The 17,985-nt window shown below is 46.5% G+C and overlaps 1 protein-coding gene across 1 annotated transcript in view; it reads left to right on the top strand.

Annotated features, from left to right (window-relative positions):
- The window catches only part of mtmr11 (myotubularin related protein 11), a 30,528-nt gene extending 12,543 nt beyond the window's left edge, over positions 1 to 17,985 (top strand). The window contains exons 3-17 of the mRNA XM_062538763.1: positions 3,710 to 3,846; positions 4,457 to 4,526; positions 4,668 to 4,807; positions 4,911 to 4,995; positions 5,624 to 5,771; positions 6,581 to 6,668; positions 7,082 to 7,170; positions 7,616 to 7,740; positions 9,092 to 9,170; positions 9,831 to 9,901; positions 11,500 to 11,672; positions 12,212 to 12,382; positions 12,754 to 12,969; positions 14,094 to 14,381; positions 14,668 to 17,985. Coding sequence (XP_062394747.1) covers positions 3,710 to 3,846; positions 4,457 to 4,526; positions 4,668 to 4,807; positions 4,911 to 4,995; positions 5,624 to 5,771; positions 6,581 to 6,668; positions 7,082 to 7,170; positions 7,616 to 7,740; positions 9,092 to 9,170; positions 9,831 to 9,901; positions 11,500 to 11,672; positions 12,212 to 12,382; positions 12,754 to 12,969; positions 14,094 to 14,381; positions 14,668 to 15,201 — 2,414 coding nt within the window. The 3' untranslated portion in view covers positions 15,202 to 17,985. The remainder of the gene's footprint in view (positions 1 to 3,709; positions 3,847 to 4,456; positions 4,527 to 4,667; positions 4,808 to 4,910; positions 4,996 to 5,623; positions 5,772 to 6,580; positions 6,669 to 7,081; positions 7,171 to 7,615; positions 7,741 to 9,091; positions 9,171 to 9,830; positions 9,902 to 11,499; positions 11,673 to 12,211; positions 12,383 to 12,753; positions 12,970 to 14,093; positions 14,382 to 14,667) is intronic.

Below are 17,985 nucleotides of genomic sequence, written 5' to 3' on the forward strand. Positions count from 1 at the left end.
GTGTGTGTGTGTGTGTGTGTGTGTGTGTGTGTGTGTGTTTGTCTGTGTTTGTCTGTGTTTGTCTGTGTGTGTGTGTTTATCTGTGTGTGTGTGTGTGTGTGTGTGTGTGTGTGTGTGTGTGTGTGTTTGTCTGTGTTTGTCTGTGTTTGTCTGTGTGTGTGTGTTTGTCTGTGTGTGTGTGTGTTTGTCTGTGTGTGTGTGTGTGTGTGTGTGTGTGTGTGTGTGTGTATGTGTGTGTGTGTGTGTGTGTGTGTGTGTGTGTGTGTGTGTGTGTGTGTGTGTGTGTGTGTGTGTGTGTGTGTGTGTGTGTGTGTGTGTGTGTTTGTGTGTGTGTCAGTCATGTGTAGCCATGTGTGTACCTTCCCCCTAATCCACCACTGCTGCTGGGCTTTACATGCTGCCACGCTTATCTCTCCTCTTAATCTGAATGGGTGAGTGAATGATAGGCACCAGGAGAGGAGTGGAGATGAGAGGAGAGAAGAGGGCAGGAGATGTGTGGAGAAGAGAGGAGAGGAGGGGAGAGGAGGGGAGAGGTGTTGAGAGAAGAGGAGTAGAGAGGAGAGGAATGGAGAGGAGAGGAGATAGCAGTAGTGGAGAAGAGAAGAGAGAAGAGGTGTGGAGAAGGGAGGAGATAACAGGAGTTGAGAGGTGTGTAGAAGGGAAGAGAGGTGTGGAGAGGAGGGGAGAGGTGCAGAGAGGAGATGACAGGACAGGAGAGGAGAGGAGTGGAGACGTATCTCTGGCAGTGGACTCCTCTTCCAGGTGCAATGAGCGCTGAGCCTGTGTTTTATTGCTTTATTATTTCATGGTCTTTTATGGAGCTGTGACTGGAAGGTGCCAGTGTGTACGTGACCTGTTGTTCAAGTGTGCTGTGTTTTGTGTTTGCTGTGCTCTCCAGCTCCAGCCACCCATGATTCTCCGTCATGTTGAGAATGCACACACCTTTAGAAACACCTTGGCACACATCAGTGGAACTAGAATATTACAAATGAACATTCTAAAGAATGTCCGGCTCCATCAAATCCAGAAGTGCCGTTCACCCTGTTACGAGTTGAAGAACCACTTTAGCAAACTTTAGTGTTGCTTTAATATCCCCATTGTTGATGAATTCATTATTTCCGTAGAATGCAAAGGGGCTGGTTAGTGGTTATTGATTTAGAAGGCATGTTCTTCTCACACTCTCAACACTCTCTGTGGAGCCTGTGTGCTGGGTGTACTTTGTAGTCTTAATAGTCTAACATTTGCTTCCGCTCATTGGTACACCCCCCATTTTCTGATCATCTCTGAGGGGCGTGCATCGCACATGTCAAAGAATCAAAGGAAATGGCAAATTAAGCACAAGGCTGAAAACAATCATAAAAGAGATGATTCATGTGGCTCGCATAAGCTGTAGCGCCAGTTTCTTAATTCCCTTGTCTAATTAACAACAGCCGACAGATGGCCAATCAAAGTATCAGATTGTAATGTTCTCTATTTATTTAGAGAACCCCCCCCCCCCCCATTGGTCTGAAACCCTCAGTAGTGATTAAAATGGTTCCCTTGAGCACAAGGAAAGAGACTCACACACAGCTCGGCTCATTCCAGGGGTTCTTTAGGGAGAAGTCCGTTAGAGTGGGACGATTTCCCCCCTAGTTCCCCTCGGCACATCCTGTTGCCTTCGCCAACATCTGTGGCCCATGATGCTTAAGGAATTCCTGGACTACACGGCACCCTTGGGAGACGTAAAGCAAAGTGTTCTTTCACATGAGTGGGCCCGACCCCCGGAGAGAGGAGAGGCAAATCGAGGCACAAATGTGTGAAACATGCCTGTTTTTTTTGTTTTGTTTGTTTGTTAATAGGGTTGAGGTATGACATTGAGATACATTTTACTCTTTTTTTGGTGGTCACAAGGGAACATTCTGTCTTTTTCATCAAGCAGTGGTACTCCGCAGTCACCAAGTCGACAGCATGGGTTTCCTTGCTGTAGATAATTGACTTGGGCACAGAGTGTGCAGTGTTGATTGTCGCATTCCCATAGCCTTGTCTCCATTGCGGGGAGCCGGCTTTTGCGAGAGCAGCCACATGTTCAAACCACCATGCCGTGCGAGGCAATTTTGCCAGTTGTGTCAGAGATGTATTTAGGGCTTTTAAGAAAGCACACTCATTTTATGTGTTGACAATCCCCCTTTCTAATTAGACGTTTACAGTGGTGGAACAATGAAATGCATCTTTGCAATAAAATATGAAATGCATCAATTGTGCCGCCTAAGTCGTATAATTCCGTCGTGCTATTTGGGGACATCTGTTTTTTGCCAAGTTTGGGAGAAGAGGCCTGAATGACCTCACCCTAGCTAAAGGGACGGAGTGAAAAGGGCTTATTCCTGTCCTCCTCTGTCTGCTTGGCCTGCCTGCCTGCCTGCCGTTGCCATGGAAACCTGGCCTGGTGCGCCGGGGCTTTTGTTTTGCTGCAGGCCACAGATTGTGCTGCCTCAATGCTCTGGACACGCATGCCCCCGCCACTGCCCGTCTGAAGGAGCGAAATAAAGGAATGTTGCTGCGTTGAGGAATTTTGGTCCGCTAAGGTTCAAAAACACACGCCATGTTGACAACTTAATGCCCAGCTTGCTTTCTCCCTCTCACAGAGTCTAGCCATAACCTACACATGAAAGACCTTCAAATGGGTAAATGTTTACTCTTTCAATCTGTGCATGGACATGAACAAGAAGACCTGTGCATGGACCTCAGGAAGACCAAACAGTGGGCCTGATTGACCTTGAGTTAACAACACACAGCTGACAAGGACGGGCCCCTTCAGTCTTTTTCTTTTCGGCCAGAAGCAGCCAATGGAAATAAATAAATAAAAGAAACCGAAATGTTAACCACAGGTCCCCATGATTCATGCCCTGAGTATGCAACTGTTTTAGGCTGCCAGGGAGGCCTTCGTGCCAGTTGTTTACTTGCCAAATGAGCAAGTACACAGACACACACGCACACCCACATGCATGCACACACGTGCATACACACACACACACACACACACACACACACACACACACACACACACACACACACACACACACACACACACACACACACACACACACACACACACACACACACACACATGCACACACACACACACACACTTATGCACACAAACACACACACACACACTTATGCACACACACACACACACACACACACACACACACACACTTATGCACACACACACACACACACACTTATGCACACACACAGTAAATGCGCTTCTCAGTTGACTTGGAAGGAAAATATTGAGCTGGCACTTGAGGAAGTTGAAGTATGTGGTTTCAAATGCAATCAGGCTGGAGCAGTCAGAAAGTAGTCACAGAGAGAGAGAGAGAGAGAGAGAGAGAGAGAGAGAGAGAGAGAGAGAGTGGAATTAGCATATTCAGATCTCTCCTGAGGGATACTAGGAAAGGTATTTTGTAGCCTGCAGAGTTGCCAGATCTTGCCTGATCAAAATGATCAAATTCAGTGCAAAGTTGCAAACTACAACTAATATAGCAGGATCAAAGCAAACGAGTACATGTGCCATATCTATTTTTTCATTAAATGTAAATATATGTGTGTTTGGAGTTCTAATGAAGCCGTTAAAGGCAGATGGATTCACAGGCTTCATTCTCACTTCTCTCTTCTTTTGTCTCCTCTCCTCTCCTCTCCTCTTCCTCTTCCTCTTCCTCTTCCTCAGGAGAGTGTGTCCTCCAGAGAGCTGTGCTGGTGAGGAAGAAGCTGTCTGCCAAAGAGGGGGGAGGCTGGCTATCTGGCACGCTCTTCTGCACCCACTTCAGGGTGGCCTTCGTGCCCCAGGACAGTCCCAAGCCAGATGTGAGTTTCCCCGACCGAAAGGCCGACTGCTGTGGCCTCAGACCCCCAGAGCTCTTGTAGACTATTGACATGATGGACTGATTTCAAACAATTCGGTTTTTACAGCAGCTTCCGTACATTGATTAGTGGTGAATTATCGTGAATGTTATGTCCTTGTTTGCTTCATAATAGCTTAGCTTAATGTTTAACCACTCGTTATTTTACAGTTGATGGCCAGAGTGGTCATAACATCTTTTACATTTTAACTTTTGTGAAAGGCGTGTGACTGTTTTGTGACATGTAGGCCTAACCCTGTTGTTTGTCAGCTATTTGGGATAAAATGATGAGTGAAACACTGTAAATTATGTTTGTCATGGTGATGTTAACTTTTGTCACTTGGATATAATCCGTCATAAAGTAACCTTTCCCAATCTTATAGACCACAATCTAGAATAGGCTTTGTTACAGAATATTTTCCTAAATGTCAGATAACTCTTTGTCTTTGTGACAAGTTAAAACAAATCCTCTCTCAAAATGGAAATATGCTAAATTTGACATTATGTCTACAGCGGTCATACGTATAACTTCTGACATCTTTCTATAACTAACTCCCATGAAATGTCATCACTAGGACAACGCAGATCCTGTGTTGCTAGGGGACCATGATGTGGCACTGGCTTCCATTGAGAAGGTGGTGGCTGGTGAGTTGTCCTTAGTCACACTTTTTGGTTTGTGTACATAATCGCGGTTGTCATAATAATACAGTGTGTGTGTGTGTGTGTGTGTGTGTGTGTGTGTGTGTGTGTGTGTGTATGTGTTGTGGTCTGTGTTTCATGATTCAGTGGGGCCCTCTCGCACCAAACTGGTGACACCTAACTCATCCTTGAAGTTCACGCCTGAGGAACTGGTGCTCTACTGCCGCGACCTCCGTGTTCTCTGCTTCCTCTTCGACCGTCTGACGCCAGACACTCAGGCTGTAGAGGTGTGTGTGGGGTGTGTGTGTGTGTGTGTGGGGTGTGTGTGTGTGTGTGTGTGTGTGTGTGTGTGTGTGTGTCTGATTCACCAGAATGCAATGTTTTCTACAGATAACGTACACCATTGCCAAGACATACCAGCCCCTCAAGGCCGGGACCATCCTCTCCTTTCAAAATGCAGCACTAGGCTCCATAGGTGAGTGTCCCAAAGCTGGTTCCTACTGGTATGTTGGTTCTTCAACACTTCTCTATTCATCATCAGCATCAAAACGTATGAAAAATATGCTTTGATCCTTTTAAGCAAAAGTTTGGATGAAGATCACTGAGCAGATAATCCCTTTAGAAAAAGGAAATGCGAAGGTTAATGGATTTAGATGAAAAACGGTTAACCTTCCAGTCACTACACATTCCCTCAAATTAGGCCTCTTTCACCAACCATTATATTTGGTCGAAGATAATGGTTTTATTTCTAAAACACAGTACCACACACTAGTCAAATTTCCTGCACTCACACACTGTTAATATGCAAGCAGTTCATATGCAGAAACGTGAGCCAGAGTCGGGATAAGGGCGTCCGCTGGCCAGATGAATAATGAAGAAGGTAACTTGAGGCTGGTCACCTCTTGGCCTTTCCTCAACCTTGTCACAGTTTCGAGCATGTGGTCAGTCTTTGTCAACATCCACGTCCCAGTGCTTCCAGATTTCAGTGCATCTGAAGTCACAAGGAAGCGTAGCTTTGAGGTTCAGTAGAGCAGGAAGTGGTGTTGAGGTGTCAAGCGAGCAGGTTTGTTTTTGTTTGTTTACTCTCTGTTCCCTCGTGTCAGAAATGAAGCAGTTTCTGAGTAACCGCCGGCGTGACCCCGACATGAACTGGTTCGAGAACACCTCTGACTGGGAGCAGGAGCTGGAGAGAGTCGGGGCCACAGGATGGAGGGTCACCTCAGTCAATGACCGCTTTGAGATGTCCACAAGGTGTGTGTCTCTGTTGTTTTCCTGCTAATTCTCCCTCATCCACTTATATTAAAGGTGCAATCTGACAAGAGGCTGTTGATACTGGACATTTACATTTACATTCACAATCACATATATTCATTTAGCACATGTGTTTATCCAAAGTGGCGAACTATGATCAAATAACATTCCAGCTACATTGCAGAGGATGCCTTAGGTAACAGTTAACTTAATACTACACCGACAGATGCTACTGGATGAGAGTGCAGAAGTTTAAGTAGTTTAAATACCAGTCAAAGTGTAGCTGAAGGAGATAGTGGTAGCAGAAGAAGAAGATAGAAGAAGAAAAAGAAGAAGAAGAAGGAGAGGAGGAGAGGAGTACTCTTGTGGAAGTGCTATTTGAGTTCAGCAAGCAATCCAATTACTTCCAGTTCCTCCTGTTCTGTGCTCCTGAAGCAATTCCCATTTTCTGAACCACAAACGTTCCATTTACCCTGAACGACGTTATCTTTTGAGTTCACGCACTGGACACACAGCTAGAGCATTGTGAAAAATCGTTCACTGAACTTTTGACCATTGTAGTTTTCCCACCTTTGATGCAGTGTGGGTTTTTTCCCTGGTTCTTTGCTTTCTCCAAGCCTTGGGGCTCCCCTGAAGACAGCCTCAGGCAAACCAACTTGAAGGGTTCTTCACAGTAAATGCGGTTGTAAGGGAGTCGATCCCTAGGGGAGATCTCTGCCTCAGGCTGCAGAGCGTTGTGCAGAAGTGTTATTGTGCGTCTGGTTTTAACCACTGCAATGACCGGTTCTTCTGTGCTGCACTGGGTCCAGTTTGTCCAGGTTCAACGTGGTCCCACAGAAAGTCCTGGACACCGAGCTGAAGAAAACGTTTGCCCACTTCAACGAGGGCCGCATCCCCGTGAGTTCCAAGACCTTACACATTTAAGCTTAAAGCGCACTGCATTCATGAACTAGTGTCTGTGTCATCCAACCAAAAAAGTAAGAAGCACAGTGCTAACTGTGTTATCAGTTCACAAATAGGTAACTAATTATCAGTGTTGTTCTACTGTGTAATGAGGCGACTTGATCTTACTTGGGCGAGGGCCATATCAGGCGGGCACGTGTGTGTGTGTGTGTGTGTGTGTGTGTGTGTGTATGCGTGTTAGTCAATATATCAGCTGCTCCTGAGTTGCCTCTCCTTTTTATTGCTCTAGTGTAGTGTAATGTAGTGTTGTGTTGTGTTGTGTTGTTGTGTTGTATTTGTTTTTTTTCCCTGTAAAAAGTAACTAATTTACTCATCTGGTTTCTTTAACCTTGCCTCTCTCCTTGCAGCGATGGTGTTGGCGCCATCCCCGTGGCAGTGATCTATTGCGCATGGCCAGCTTTCAGAACAACATCTACCATGAGAAGGATGACATCAGGTGTGTGTGTGTGTGTGTGTGTGTGTGTGTGTGATTCTTTCTGTGACCACAATATCAATCATGACAGGGACTGATGGAAATTCAGCTAAACTTATTGAAGTCATGCTTAAACCAGTGAGTCATTGTACTGGAGGGCCATTTATAGTTTCTGTTGACTATTACAGGGAGGCTACACCAGGAACATACAGTAACTGAAGTGTTCCGTTGGCAGACCATAAGCATAGTTTTAGGAGACTTGCCTCATTCTTTTCTAATATACCCGTTGCTATTAGGCCTGGTGTAACCAGTTCCATTGATTATAGTTGAAGCTAATTGATGCAGCAAATGCTCCACCAACGGAACGTTTCAGTAACGTGCCTGCTGCAGCCTGCCTGTGAGTCTGATGACTATACTTGCACAGTTGGAGGAGTGTAAACGTGTCCCTGGTGTTGTTATTGTGCTGAAGGAACCTGGAGCTGGTGCTGTTTGGGGTTCAGCAGGTGTGTGTGGTGGTGGACTTGGGGGAGGAGATGCCCTCAACGGCCGACATCCAGCTAGCCCACACCAGGTTACGCGCGCTGTGCCTGGGAGGTAGGTACCATCCTCGTCATGGCAACATACTTATTAAAAACAGTCTTCAGATGTGAGCTCACTTATTAAACTCCGATGAGTCAGGCTTATGAAAAAGAAAACTTTTTAGTACACACGTGGGTGCATATTTGGCTGAAGGTGTACCACCCCTAAAGCAATTCTGTGGAAGTTTTATGAGGTTATGCAAAAGGCCAGTCAGTGGGAGGATTAAATAAATTAGATCTTTACAGAGATCCCCTCCCTGGTAAACATACTGTCACCGTACCGAGGAAGAAGGTTTCCGAAATGTAGAGAAAGGCCAGTTTGTTTTGGTAAGAAAAATAGACAAGCACCTTCGAAAGATAAAGGATGCAAAGAGAAAGGGAGATCATGACCGTAATCATGACAAACAAGGTAGGTAGACAAGAAAAACAAAACTGAGAATGGCGATGTTGTTGTGAAGGCGAGTCACAGTCTCGTTGATGTTGTTGTTGTTGGTGCGTCAGGGCCTGAAAAATTCCACTGATGGTTGTGTTTGCGGTAAGCCGCCACATTCCGCTCCCTGACCCAGCGCATCCCGGATCCTCACCCTCCTCCCACTGTGGGGGCGACCAGCGTACCTCGCTGTGCATTCACAATGAACACAGCCAGGCCTCTCTTTGTTCAGACATGACACACACACACACACACACACACACACACAAAACACAGTCACACACACACACACACACACACACACACACACACACACACACACACACACACACACACACCAACATCCACACACACACACACAAACAACACACATCTCTGTCAGAGCCAGAGTACCCAAGTAGCAGCTGTTTTTCTAGCATTGATGGCATCTGCATAATAGTGCCCCTTTGCTTGTAAATTTCCATTGGCTTATTTTCTATTGCCTTCTGTCCTTTTTGGTTCACTGGTGAGTTTCCCGTCGTGCTTTTTTCCCCTGACAGTTGACAGACTCCATTTAATTTTCTCATCTCCTTATCTTAACATGATGAAATGGTGTGACACAGAAGTCAACACACACTCATTATCAGCTTATCTGGCGTCCTCCCACCATGTTCTCCTCTGAGCAGCAGCTGCGATGGAGGGCGAACGGAAACGTCAGTCCAACGTTACGTGCCTCTGACGGCGGACATTTGCACGCCTCTGGCTGCCAGCTCACCTCCGCCCACAATAATAATAATAATGATAATAATAATAATAATCGCCAACCGCAAAAAAACAAAAGAAACGTCCTCAATGTGACTGTATACTGGCGGTCGCTCTTGATATTCTGCTCTCGTGTTTTCGTCTGCTCGCTCACGCTATCTCCTTCCCCCCCGCCTGCTTGTTCTCTCTCCCCCAGACATCTCCGCATCTGTGTCTGTGCCAGATGACAAATGGCTGTCCACGCTGGAGGGCACCCACTGGCAGGACTACATCAGGTACTGGACCCCCATTGGCTCCCCCGCCCGCCAGGCCCGCAGTCTTCCCCCTGTGCGTCTGTCACAGAGGGAGGCCGCGCTGACATTTGGTGCGATGCGAAGGGCATAGTCATGTGTTGCTTTGCATTCCGTTTGAGATTGTGACATTTAAGAAAGACGCAGTCTCAAGTTCCTCACAGCTACAGTAAATAGAGTACTCCATGGTTTACAGGTTGAATTATGCAACATCTAATACAATATGTATCGATGACTAAATGCTGTATTATGTTAGTTCAGGCTGTTTCATTTACTGAACTCTCATATTCTCTTATATTCCAATCATTAATGGTATTGCTTTAATTGTATTTAATAGTATCATTGGCATGCAAAAGTATACATCTGCGTTGTTTGGTCCCTCAAAAGATAAACAAATAAAATGAATGAATATGATATAAAAAATTAACTTAATATTTTATTCATTAATTTTATTGTACATTTTATTGTACATTTCCATTGTACAATACAATGAATGTACTGTATGACAAAAATGTAACTTTATATCATGTTCATTCATTTTATTTGTTATTGAACTTCAGCATGTCTGTATGGTGAGGGCTCTGTGGTGTTTCTGCCCTTTGCTGTGCTATCCCATGTCTTAGCTCTGTGTGCTTGTGTGTGAAGGTGCTGTCTACGGAAGGCCGCAGAGGTGGCCTGCTTGCTCAGAGGTGGCCACCTGACCGTCGTGCTCCAAGGTGAGCTGGCTGATCTCTCCATCTCTCTCTGCTGTATTCCCTTTCGCTCCTTTGACATGATGCCATGAAGGGAGGTGTTATCCTGTAGCCAGTTGATCATGCAAGGAGGCAGCCATGCGCTGGTTTGTTATTTCATCTGTCGTCTGCCTTTAAACTGGTAAACTGTTACAGAAAGCCTGACACCACCGCGCTGTCACAGCTTTTATAAAAACGTCCTCTGTGTGGACGTGTTTGTTGTCGTCACATGATTTTGAAGGTGGGATATTTTCCTGGTGTTTCCCCGCTGGTTTTTCTCAAGTCGAGCCCTTTGAAAAATAGAAAGTGCTGTCACTGTTCCAACAAACGGTGAGTAACGGCAAAAATGAGTCAAAAGAGATTCTCAGATGTCTGAAGGCAACACCCAGCTATTCAAACCTGTTCTCCAGATGGAAAGGCCTGCCCTTATATGACCACAAGAGGGCGCAGAAAAACAGGGGGAGAAAACAGAAATACAGAAAAACATTTCAGCTGTCTGCCTGTTTACCAAATGTAAGGCCATTTTGTTTTGATCGGTGGTTTAATTCCTTATTCATTCCCACAGTCTTTACGACCTTCACTTTGCCTCAGTACCCTTGTTATGTCAACCCCTGGAGCATGTGCACACATAAGAATGTAGGACCCCATCAAAATATATTGCTCTGTGCCCCTTTTTTTCTTCCACACCTTGTTCTCAGCTTTTGTGAGCCTTCTGGAGCGACAGACACACTGCAGAACCATTGCTCCCTTTCTTCTCACTGTGCAATGCAATGGGGCTGCACTGAGTCTGAATCTACATTTAGAGACAAACTAACCACTAAGCCAGTGTACACGTGTTGTTTCATATTCACTCTCTCTGCTTTATCATCATTTGTAGAGCATGGCTATTTCAGTAACAAGGGTGTGTTCAGTAGTGTTGCTGTAAGTGGTGACGAGATACCTGTATTATGACTCTACTTTGAACACACTGTTAGCTAAAAATAACATTCATGCCATTTATTCATTTTACTTCAGTAATCGATATTAAATGCAAAAACAGCCAGTTTTAGTCAGAATGGCTCTGCCTAAATGTCTAAATGTCAGTATAAATGTTTGTTCTTTAAACCGTAACTTGTTATAAAGTGGTGCAACAGAAAATTCTAAATGGAAACATGAGATGGTGCTGTGATAACAAACAGGAAATGAGCAACATCTGTAGGAGGCTGAAAAAATGTTCATGTGAGATGGCTAATAATACACTTCATCTGTTGCAATACACATCATATGTTGCATGACACTCTCAAGGGGTGAGCCAAAATTCCTATTATGCACTAGATATTAAAGTCAGATTGGAATGGGGATGTCCATAACCTGTGGGCAGGATGCCTTGGGGGGCCTCTCATTTGGTCTTTCATACACCCTCCCTTCCTTCCTCGATTCTCGTCCTCACTGATCTACATAAAGAATGATGGGGCGGCAACAATGGGATAGTCTATCCAGTGTTAGTTATAGATCAGTTGGAATGAGCCCCGAGGATCGAGGAGAGAGTTTGAGAGCCGCCCCTTGTGTCTGACCCCTCTTGATTGCCCTGGTCTGGTCTGCAGAGCCTGAGGACCGGGACATGAACTGCGTGGTGTCCAGCCTGGTGCAGGTGATGTGCGACCCGCACTGCCGGACGGTGGCGGGCTTCCAGGCGCTGGTCCAGAAGGAGTGGATCATGGCCGGCCACCGCTTCCTCAGCCGCATCAACTACCACAGAGACAGCGACAAGGAGGAGGTGAGAAACAGGAAGAGAGAGAGAGAGAGGAAGAGAGAGAAGAGAGAGAGAGAGAGATTGTGTGTAGATAGTATCGATAGGTGGCAGTGTTGCTATAGGAAGCTGTAGTAATCAAATAAATGTACAGTGAATAAATCGATGTGAGATGTCAACCTGAATGATGAGTATTTCATTATGGGTGTGTGTGCTTCAGACATGATGTATAGATGATGATGCACCCTTAAGGAGATGTGGTGTATGCATCATCATGTGACATGATGACGCATACTCTTTAGCAGCTGATGTGTCTGTTAGTAGACTTGGGTAATGATCCCACATGGAATACATGGAATTGTGAGTGATGTGTAAATGTGTTTACACTTTTTGACACATGTACAGTACAGTATGTTACCTAAGTATTCAAATGTTTTCCTCTATCATCCATCATCTCTCTCCTTCTCCTCTTCCCCTCCTCTTCTCCTCCGTCATCTCCTCCCCCCCCTCTTCCTCTCTCTCCCCCTCTCCCTCTCCCTCTCCCTCTCCCTCTCCCTCTCCGTCAGGCCCCAGTGTTCCTGCTCTTCCTGGACTGCGTGTGGCAGCTGTGGGCCCAGTTCCCCTCGCGTTTCCAGCTGAGCGGCGACTACCTGCTGGCCCTGCACGACTCGCTGCACGTGCCCCTCTTCAGCAGCTTCCTGGCCAACTGCCAGCGCGAGAGGAGCCGCCGCTCACAGGTACGCCCGCCTGTGGCCCGCCATCGCAGAGAAGAGCGTGTCTCACGCTCACTAATGAAGACACATACTCAATAAGAGTATAACCACTTTAGACGTTTTAGATGATTATGGGAATTAAATCGCGTAAACCTTGTAAGTCGAAGTCAATTTGATTTAATCCTCATTTAAAACATAGCCGTTTTAAACGGATGAATCCCGGAGCGTCGTGTCTTTGGATGCTCCTTAAATGCATTAAAACTAAAAGATCAATTAAATAGCGATAAATAAGTAATAAAGTCATTTGTGCTAAGAGTCTGAGTAAATGTCGTGCCGAGTCATTTCGGTACTCACCTGTGGAGTAAACACTAACGATCCTGTGTCGTGTGTGGCAGCACCTGGCCCAGAGCTACACGCCGGTGAACGGCCTGCGGGAGCTGCCCCAGGGCTCCCCCCAGGACCCGTGCGACCCGCCGCTGCCCCCCGTCTGGGACTGGGCGCTGCAGTACAGCAGCCAGAGGCGGGCGCACTTCACCCAGCCCGTCACCCAGCCGGCCTGCCCGCCGCCCCTGCTCAACGGCAACCTCAACACCAACCTGGACCCCCACCGGGTGAGTGGCTCGTGGCAGCCCCCGGAGGAGCGAATCGATACACCATCAGCGTCAGGGGATTAGTATTCAAGGGCTGGCCTGTAGCGCAGCGATTGGTCGCATAGCAATGGAGTGGTGTTAGAGTCATTTGTTGGAAATGGCTTTCAAGCAAGCTAAAGGGCAGCAATGGTTGTGGGTGTTATTTTGGTTTTAATGTATGGGGGCACTGCACATAATTCTCATCTTGTAATAGAAAATTGTCAGATTGTACCAAAAATACCAGAGTTGTTTGACCTGAAATCTTGTACCAACTACATACAGTATTGTGTGACAGTAAGTTGAATTTGATGGTTAAGTGATGAAGATGTATTAGACTAAGAGGATATATTAGTATACAATGATCAATCCACAGTTATCACGATCATGTGGTAGCAACATCATATTCAATTGTGTATGTTTTTGGAAGTGTTAGGAGTAAAGGTACTGTTCTATTCTAACAAATACAATAGTTCACATGAAATGAGTTGCTCGGGTTCTTGCTGTGCCGACTCTCTTGTGAGAGGCTCGTGATGATGAAGTGTTTTTCTACTGCGGCACTCTGTATCGCACAGGCTGCTAGGGAGGAGGCAACTGGTGCTCAATCTCCTGTGTGTCGTTAAGGTCATGCTCTAGTTGGCTGTTCCAGATCCATTTCCTTGTATGGCAAAAAGACCTGATTTCAGCTGCTTGTAGATTGCTCTGTCTGTCAGCTGAATGCTCAGCATCTTCTCTCTCTCTCTGTCTCTCTCTTTCTCTCTCTCTCTCTGTCTCTCATTCTCTATCTTTTTGTGTCTCTGAATGTGTCTGCCTTTTTCGCTCTTCTTCCATGTCTCTTTCCACTCTCCCATTCTCTGTCTGCCTCTTCTTATCTCTGCCCTCTCTGTTCCTCTTTTAATGTCTGGCTTTCTCTCCTCCTCTTATTCTCACTTTTCACACTTTGTCATTTCCTTTATCTGTGACCTCTCCTCCTCAATCATCCTCTCTCTCTCTCACTCTGCTCACGCTCTCTCTCTCTCTCTCTCCCTCTCTCCTCATGCTCTCTCTCCTCTCTCCTCACGCTCTCTCTCTCTCTCCTCCTCCTCCTCTCTCTATCCCTCTCTCCGCAGCACGTGGACGGCATGGCCGGCTCGGTGTTCCTGCTGTCGCGGGGCTCCTTCTCGTCGCCGTCCAACCTGCTGCCGTGGCGCAGCGGCGCCGGCTCGGGCTCGGGCTACCGCAAGAGCCACCGGAGGGCCCCGTCGGCCGAGATGCTGCCCGGCCTGGAGCGCCTGTTGCGGGCCTGCTCGCTGTCCGAGGCCGGCCCCGAGCCCCACGAGCCCCTGCTGCCCCTCCTGCTGGGGCCCTGCGTCAAGGTGTGGAGGGACTGCTACCTCAGGGGGGCGCTCCACGCACAGGTAACTAACTGAGCTCACCCACGACAGACACGCCTCTCTTGCGCAGGCTCTTTTCATTGTCCACTGACTGTTTCGACAGCTTATGGGAATGTTTATACTCTCTCTGCTTACGGTCAAAAGAATAATGACCTCTTGATGTCCACTCATTGCGTCAACCAGAGATTTGTGTCTATTTATTGAATGTGTCCCTGATGGTGCCGTCAATAAAAGAAAATCATAATGGATTTACGATATGTATTTCTGCCATCTGCATTGTTTTGAGTTTGCCCATGACCTGTGTTCTCAGGCCTTCACCCACCCAATGCCATCTTCCATGCTCCACCCAGTGGAGCAGCTGGCCTGGGAGGTGCAGCAGCTGCGTGAGAAACTGGCCCAGGCCTCCACCACCTCCTCCTCCTCGTCCTGCTCCTCCTCGTCCTCCTCCCCGTCCTCCTCCCGGACCTCTGACACGCTGCACATCCGGCGGGAATCTCGGCGCTCCGACTCCAACCTCAACCAGAACGCCAACAACGGCACGTTCCTCTTCCCCTCGTCCAGGTCCGCCTCGCACCAGCCTCCCGGCCCCAGAGGCGGCGGCGGCGGCGTCCACCCCGCCACCCCGCCCAAAGCCGCCTCGAGGCCCCCCGCCGTGACGAACGCCAGCCCCCAGCCTCGGCCCGCGGGGAGGGACGGACCCAAACACACCTTCCTCTTCGGCCACCAGCCCGACAACCGTCCGGCGCAGCGCTACATTCCGGCCCCGCACACCAAGCCGTCCAGGAGCCGGAGCAGCAGCAGCAGCGGCGGCTCGTCCGGGATCTCCGGCAGCTCTCTGCAGTGACCGCCACGCTCTCAGGACCCTGTTTATTAGCCCTGCCCTTCACAAAGACCCACTCCTTCACCACACAGTGCACTAGACAGAGAGGAACCGCTGGAGTTATTCATTACAGTGCACTGTGTAGTGAATGAGTGGAGAGGTGTCCGACACACTGCCTGTCTGTCTCAAACAAGCAAAACAAAATGGCCGCTCCCAGACCTACTGGGTGACTCATGGACTTGCCTTTTTTGGGGAGCGAGCTGAGCGAGGCAAAGCAAAGTCTGCCACTACCACAGAAGGTCATGATAAATAGCACAAGAGAGTTCCGACTGTTTAGGTGTACCTGGACAACATCTTACTGTCTCATCCAGTATTACACGGCAACAGTATATAGCACTAATTTATTTACATATTTTCAACTGTTGCCTTTTACAAATTCCGTGTTGTAAATGAATGACTTAGACTGTTTAAAAAGGAGCTCACAGCAGAACACTTCAGGTTCTTGCTGTTCCTGCCTCAGAGTCCATGCCAAATGTAGTTTTGCTAGTGGGTGAATATAATCTAGTTATCCAGTGCTCTTTGTGAGACTGCTCTGAAGCACGTGATCTCGGTGTATTTAGAACGCATGTGTTCCTGTATTGAAGCACAGAATGTTAAAAAGAATCTTAGTGAAGTAGCAAGAATGATTCATGTCACCATCATCATTTCCATTCCACATAGGAGAGTGGGCTGCTGAACACTTGAAATAAAGAGTGAATTTACAAGTGCTTCTCAAAGTGAACACTAGAGGGCGAAGGTCTCCTCAGTCACATACAACAACATGACGTAGAGGCACTTAGGGTAGGATAAATGCTTTTTCTTTTCTTTTTTTTTCTCTCTAAAAAAAGAATTAGGCCACAGCAATATTTTGGTACGGACACGGTTGTGTTGTGGAAATATGCATGTTTTAATTATTATGCTTTCAAAATGGTACAAAATGACTTGTATATTTAGAATTGCAGCTGAATATCGAGCATGTCCAGTGAGAGTGACACAGCAAAATAGCTAGTGGCATGTTGATCGTGAGGTTGCGTCTTGCTGGCCTAAATTCCCTCCATTCCTACGCTTTATGTTGTCCCTCACTGGTAGTGAATTATTTAAGTTCTGAGGGCCACAGAGGATTTGATGCTGTGGGGTTTACTATAAACATACTGTAATGGTAGAGGTGTTTTTATTATTTGTACTATTTTTCATATCAATATTAGAAAAGTGTTCATTCTCAATCATATGATGAGTAAGTATACTCATGAGTATCTTTATCTTCAAAGCGTCCAGTGTAGCACAATTTCTTGGTTCCTCATATGATTGATTTTCAAGAGATTTGGCTTTGCTTTCACTTTAAAGAAGCTAGTCCGGTTTCGGGAGGTTGGAGAGAGCACCATTACGTGGAAAGTCCGTGAATTTCGATGCCTTCACTGGAATTTGACTGGAAATAACCTTACGGCGGCTGCTCAGTGAACCCATCTCCTCAGAAACCTATGTGCTCTGATGAATCACCCTGACGTCGTGCAGGCTTCAGACCTGTTGTGCATATGAAGTGGAGAGCAGGAGGATAAAGCACTGGTTTGTTTCCTTTTCGGTAGATGCTGCTTGGCTAGAGTTAATGGTTTCAGTTAGAACGGTACGTCTGCGCTGTGTTTCTAGGGCACAGCAGCTGAGTAATTCCCGTATGACCCGGCAAGGGTGCCATTCCGAGAGGTGTTTGTCTCTCTCTCTCTCTCTCTCTCTCCTCTCTTGCTCTCTCTCTCTCTTTCTCTCCTCTCTTTCTCTCTCTCTCTCTCTCTCTCTCTCTCTCTCTCTTTCCCTATTTGAATCTGGAACATCCGCCAGAAGGGCAGGAAACTGTCCTGAAGTATGTCTTCTAGGGTTTTCTCTCTGGCTGTCTTTCAAAGTGCGCCACTGCCAGAGAGAGATAAACAAAGTCCTCCAGCTTTTTTTTTTTAGAGGGCCTGAAGGCAGAGAGAGCTACTGACTGCTGACTGACTGACTGAGGTCAGGGTGAGTGAGATCAGAAGACCGCCCTCAATGGGAGTCAAATGCGTGACTCACCAGAGGTCACAGACGCCTGATACTGTGACTCTGGATTAAAAACAATGTTGCGAACTCTGTGTCATCAGTTCTACCTAAAGTACAGTATATTCACGTAGCAATAAATGCATCCATGTTATAGAACAAGAAACATGAACTTGGTAGAGAAAGTAAATGCCTTAAGAACTTGTATGGCATAACTATGGTTTGGTTATCTTCAAAATGATTGCAATCTCTCTCAAAACACAAACCAGGATACAAAACTAAGCAAAACAGAGACCTTCTGTGATGGCATCTTGAAAGCAATATTTCAGAAGAAATATGTGTATTCACACTATGCCTACATTTAGCCTACCCAGCAATTCATACGGTACTTCTTATGTTAAGTGTTTGTTTTATACTTTATCATTGAGGTTTTTTTTTTGGTTTTTTTTAATCATTGTTGGCATGAGATGCTGTCTTGGTGGTTAAATGTACTCTTTGGATTTCACTCTAGTGCTTTTGTTCAGGCCTCCACGGAGCGAACTGTAGGTTTCAGGAAGTCTGTCTGCATGAGTGGCGGCTCAATTATGAGAAGTTGTGGTTCAAGGAATGATGACTGATGTCTGGAATTTCATATCAGTTTTTGTTATGTGTTGGGATGATTGGTGTATCTATTTTCTAGCATTCTGTATTTTTTGTATGGGCATCCAATAGCATGTTTTGAGGTAGATTAATAAATCTAAACCTTAGATAATTTTA

Source organism: Sardina pilchardus, chromosome 6, assembly GCF_963854185.1.
Source record: "Sardina pilchardus chromosome 6, fSarPil1.1, whole genome shotgun sequence".
Classification (NCBI taxonomy): domain Eukaryota; kingdom Metazoa; phylum Chordata; class Actinopteri; order Clupeiformes; family Clupeidae; genus Sardina; species Sardina pilchardus.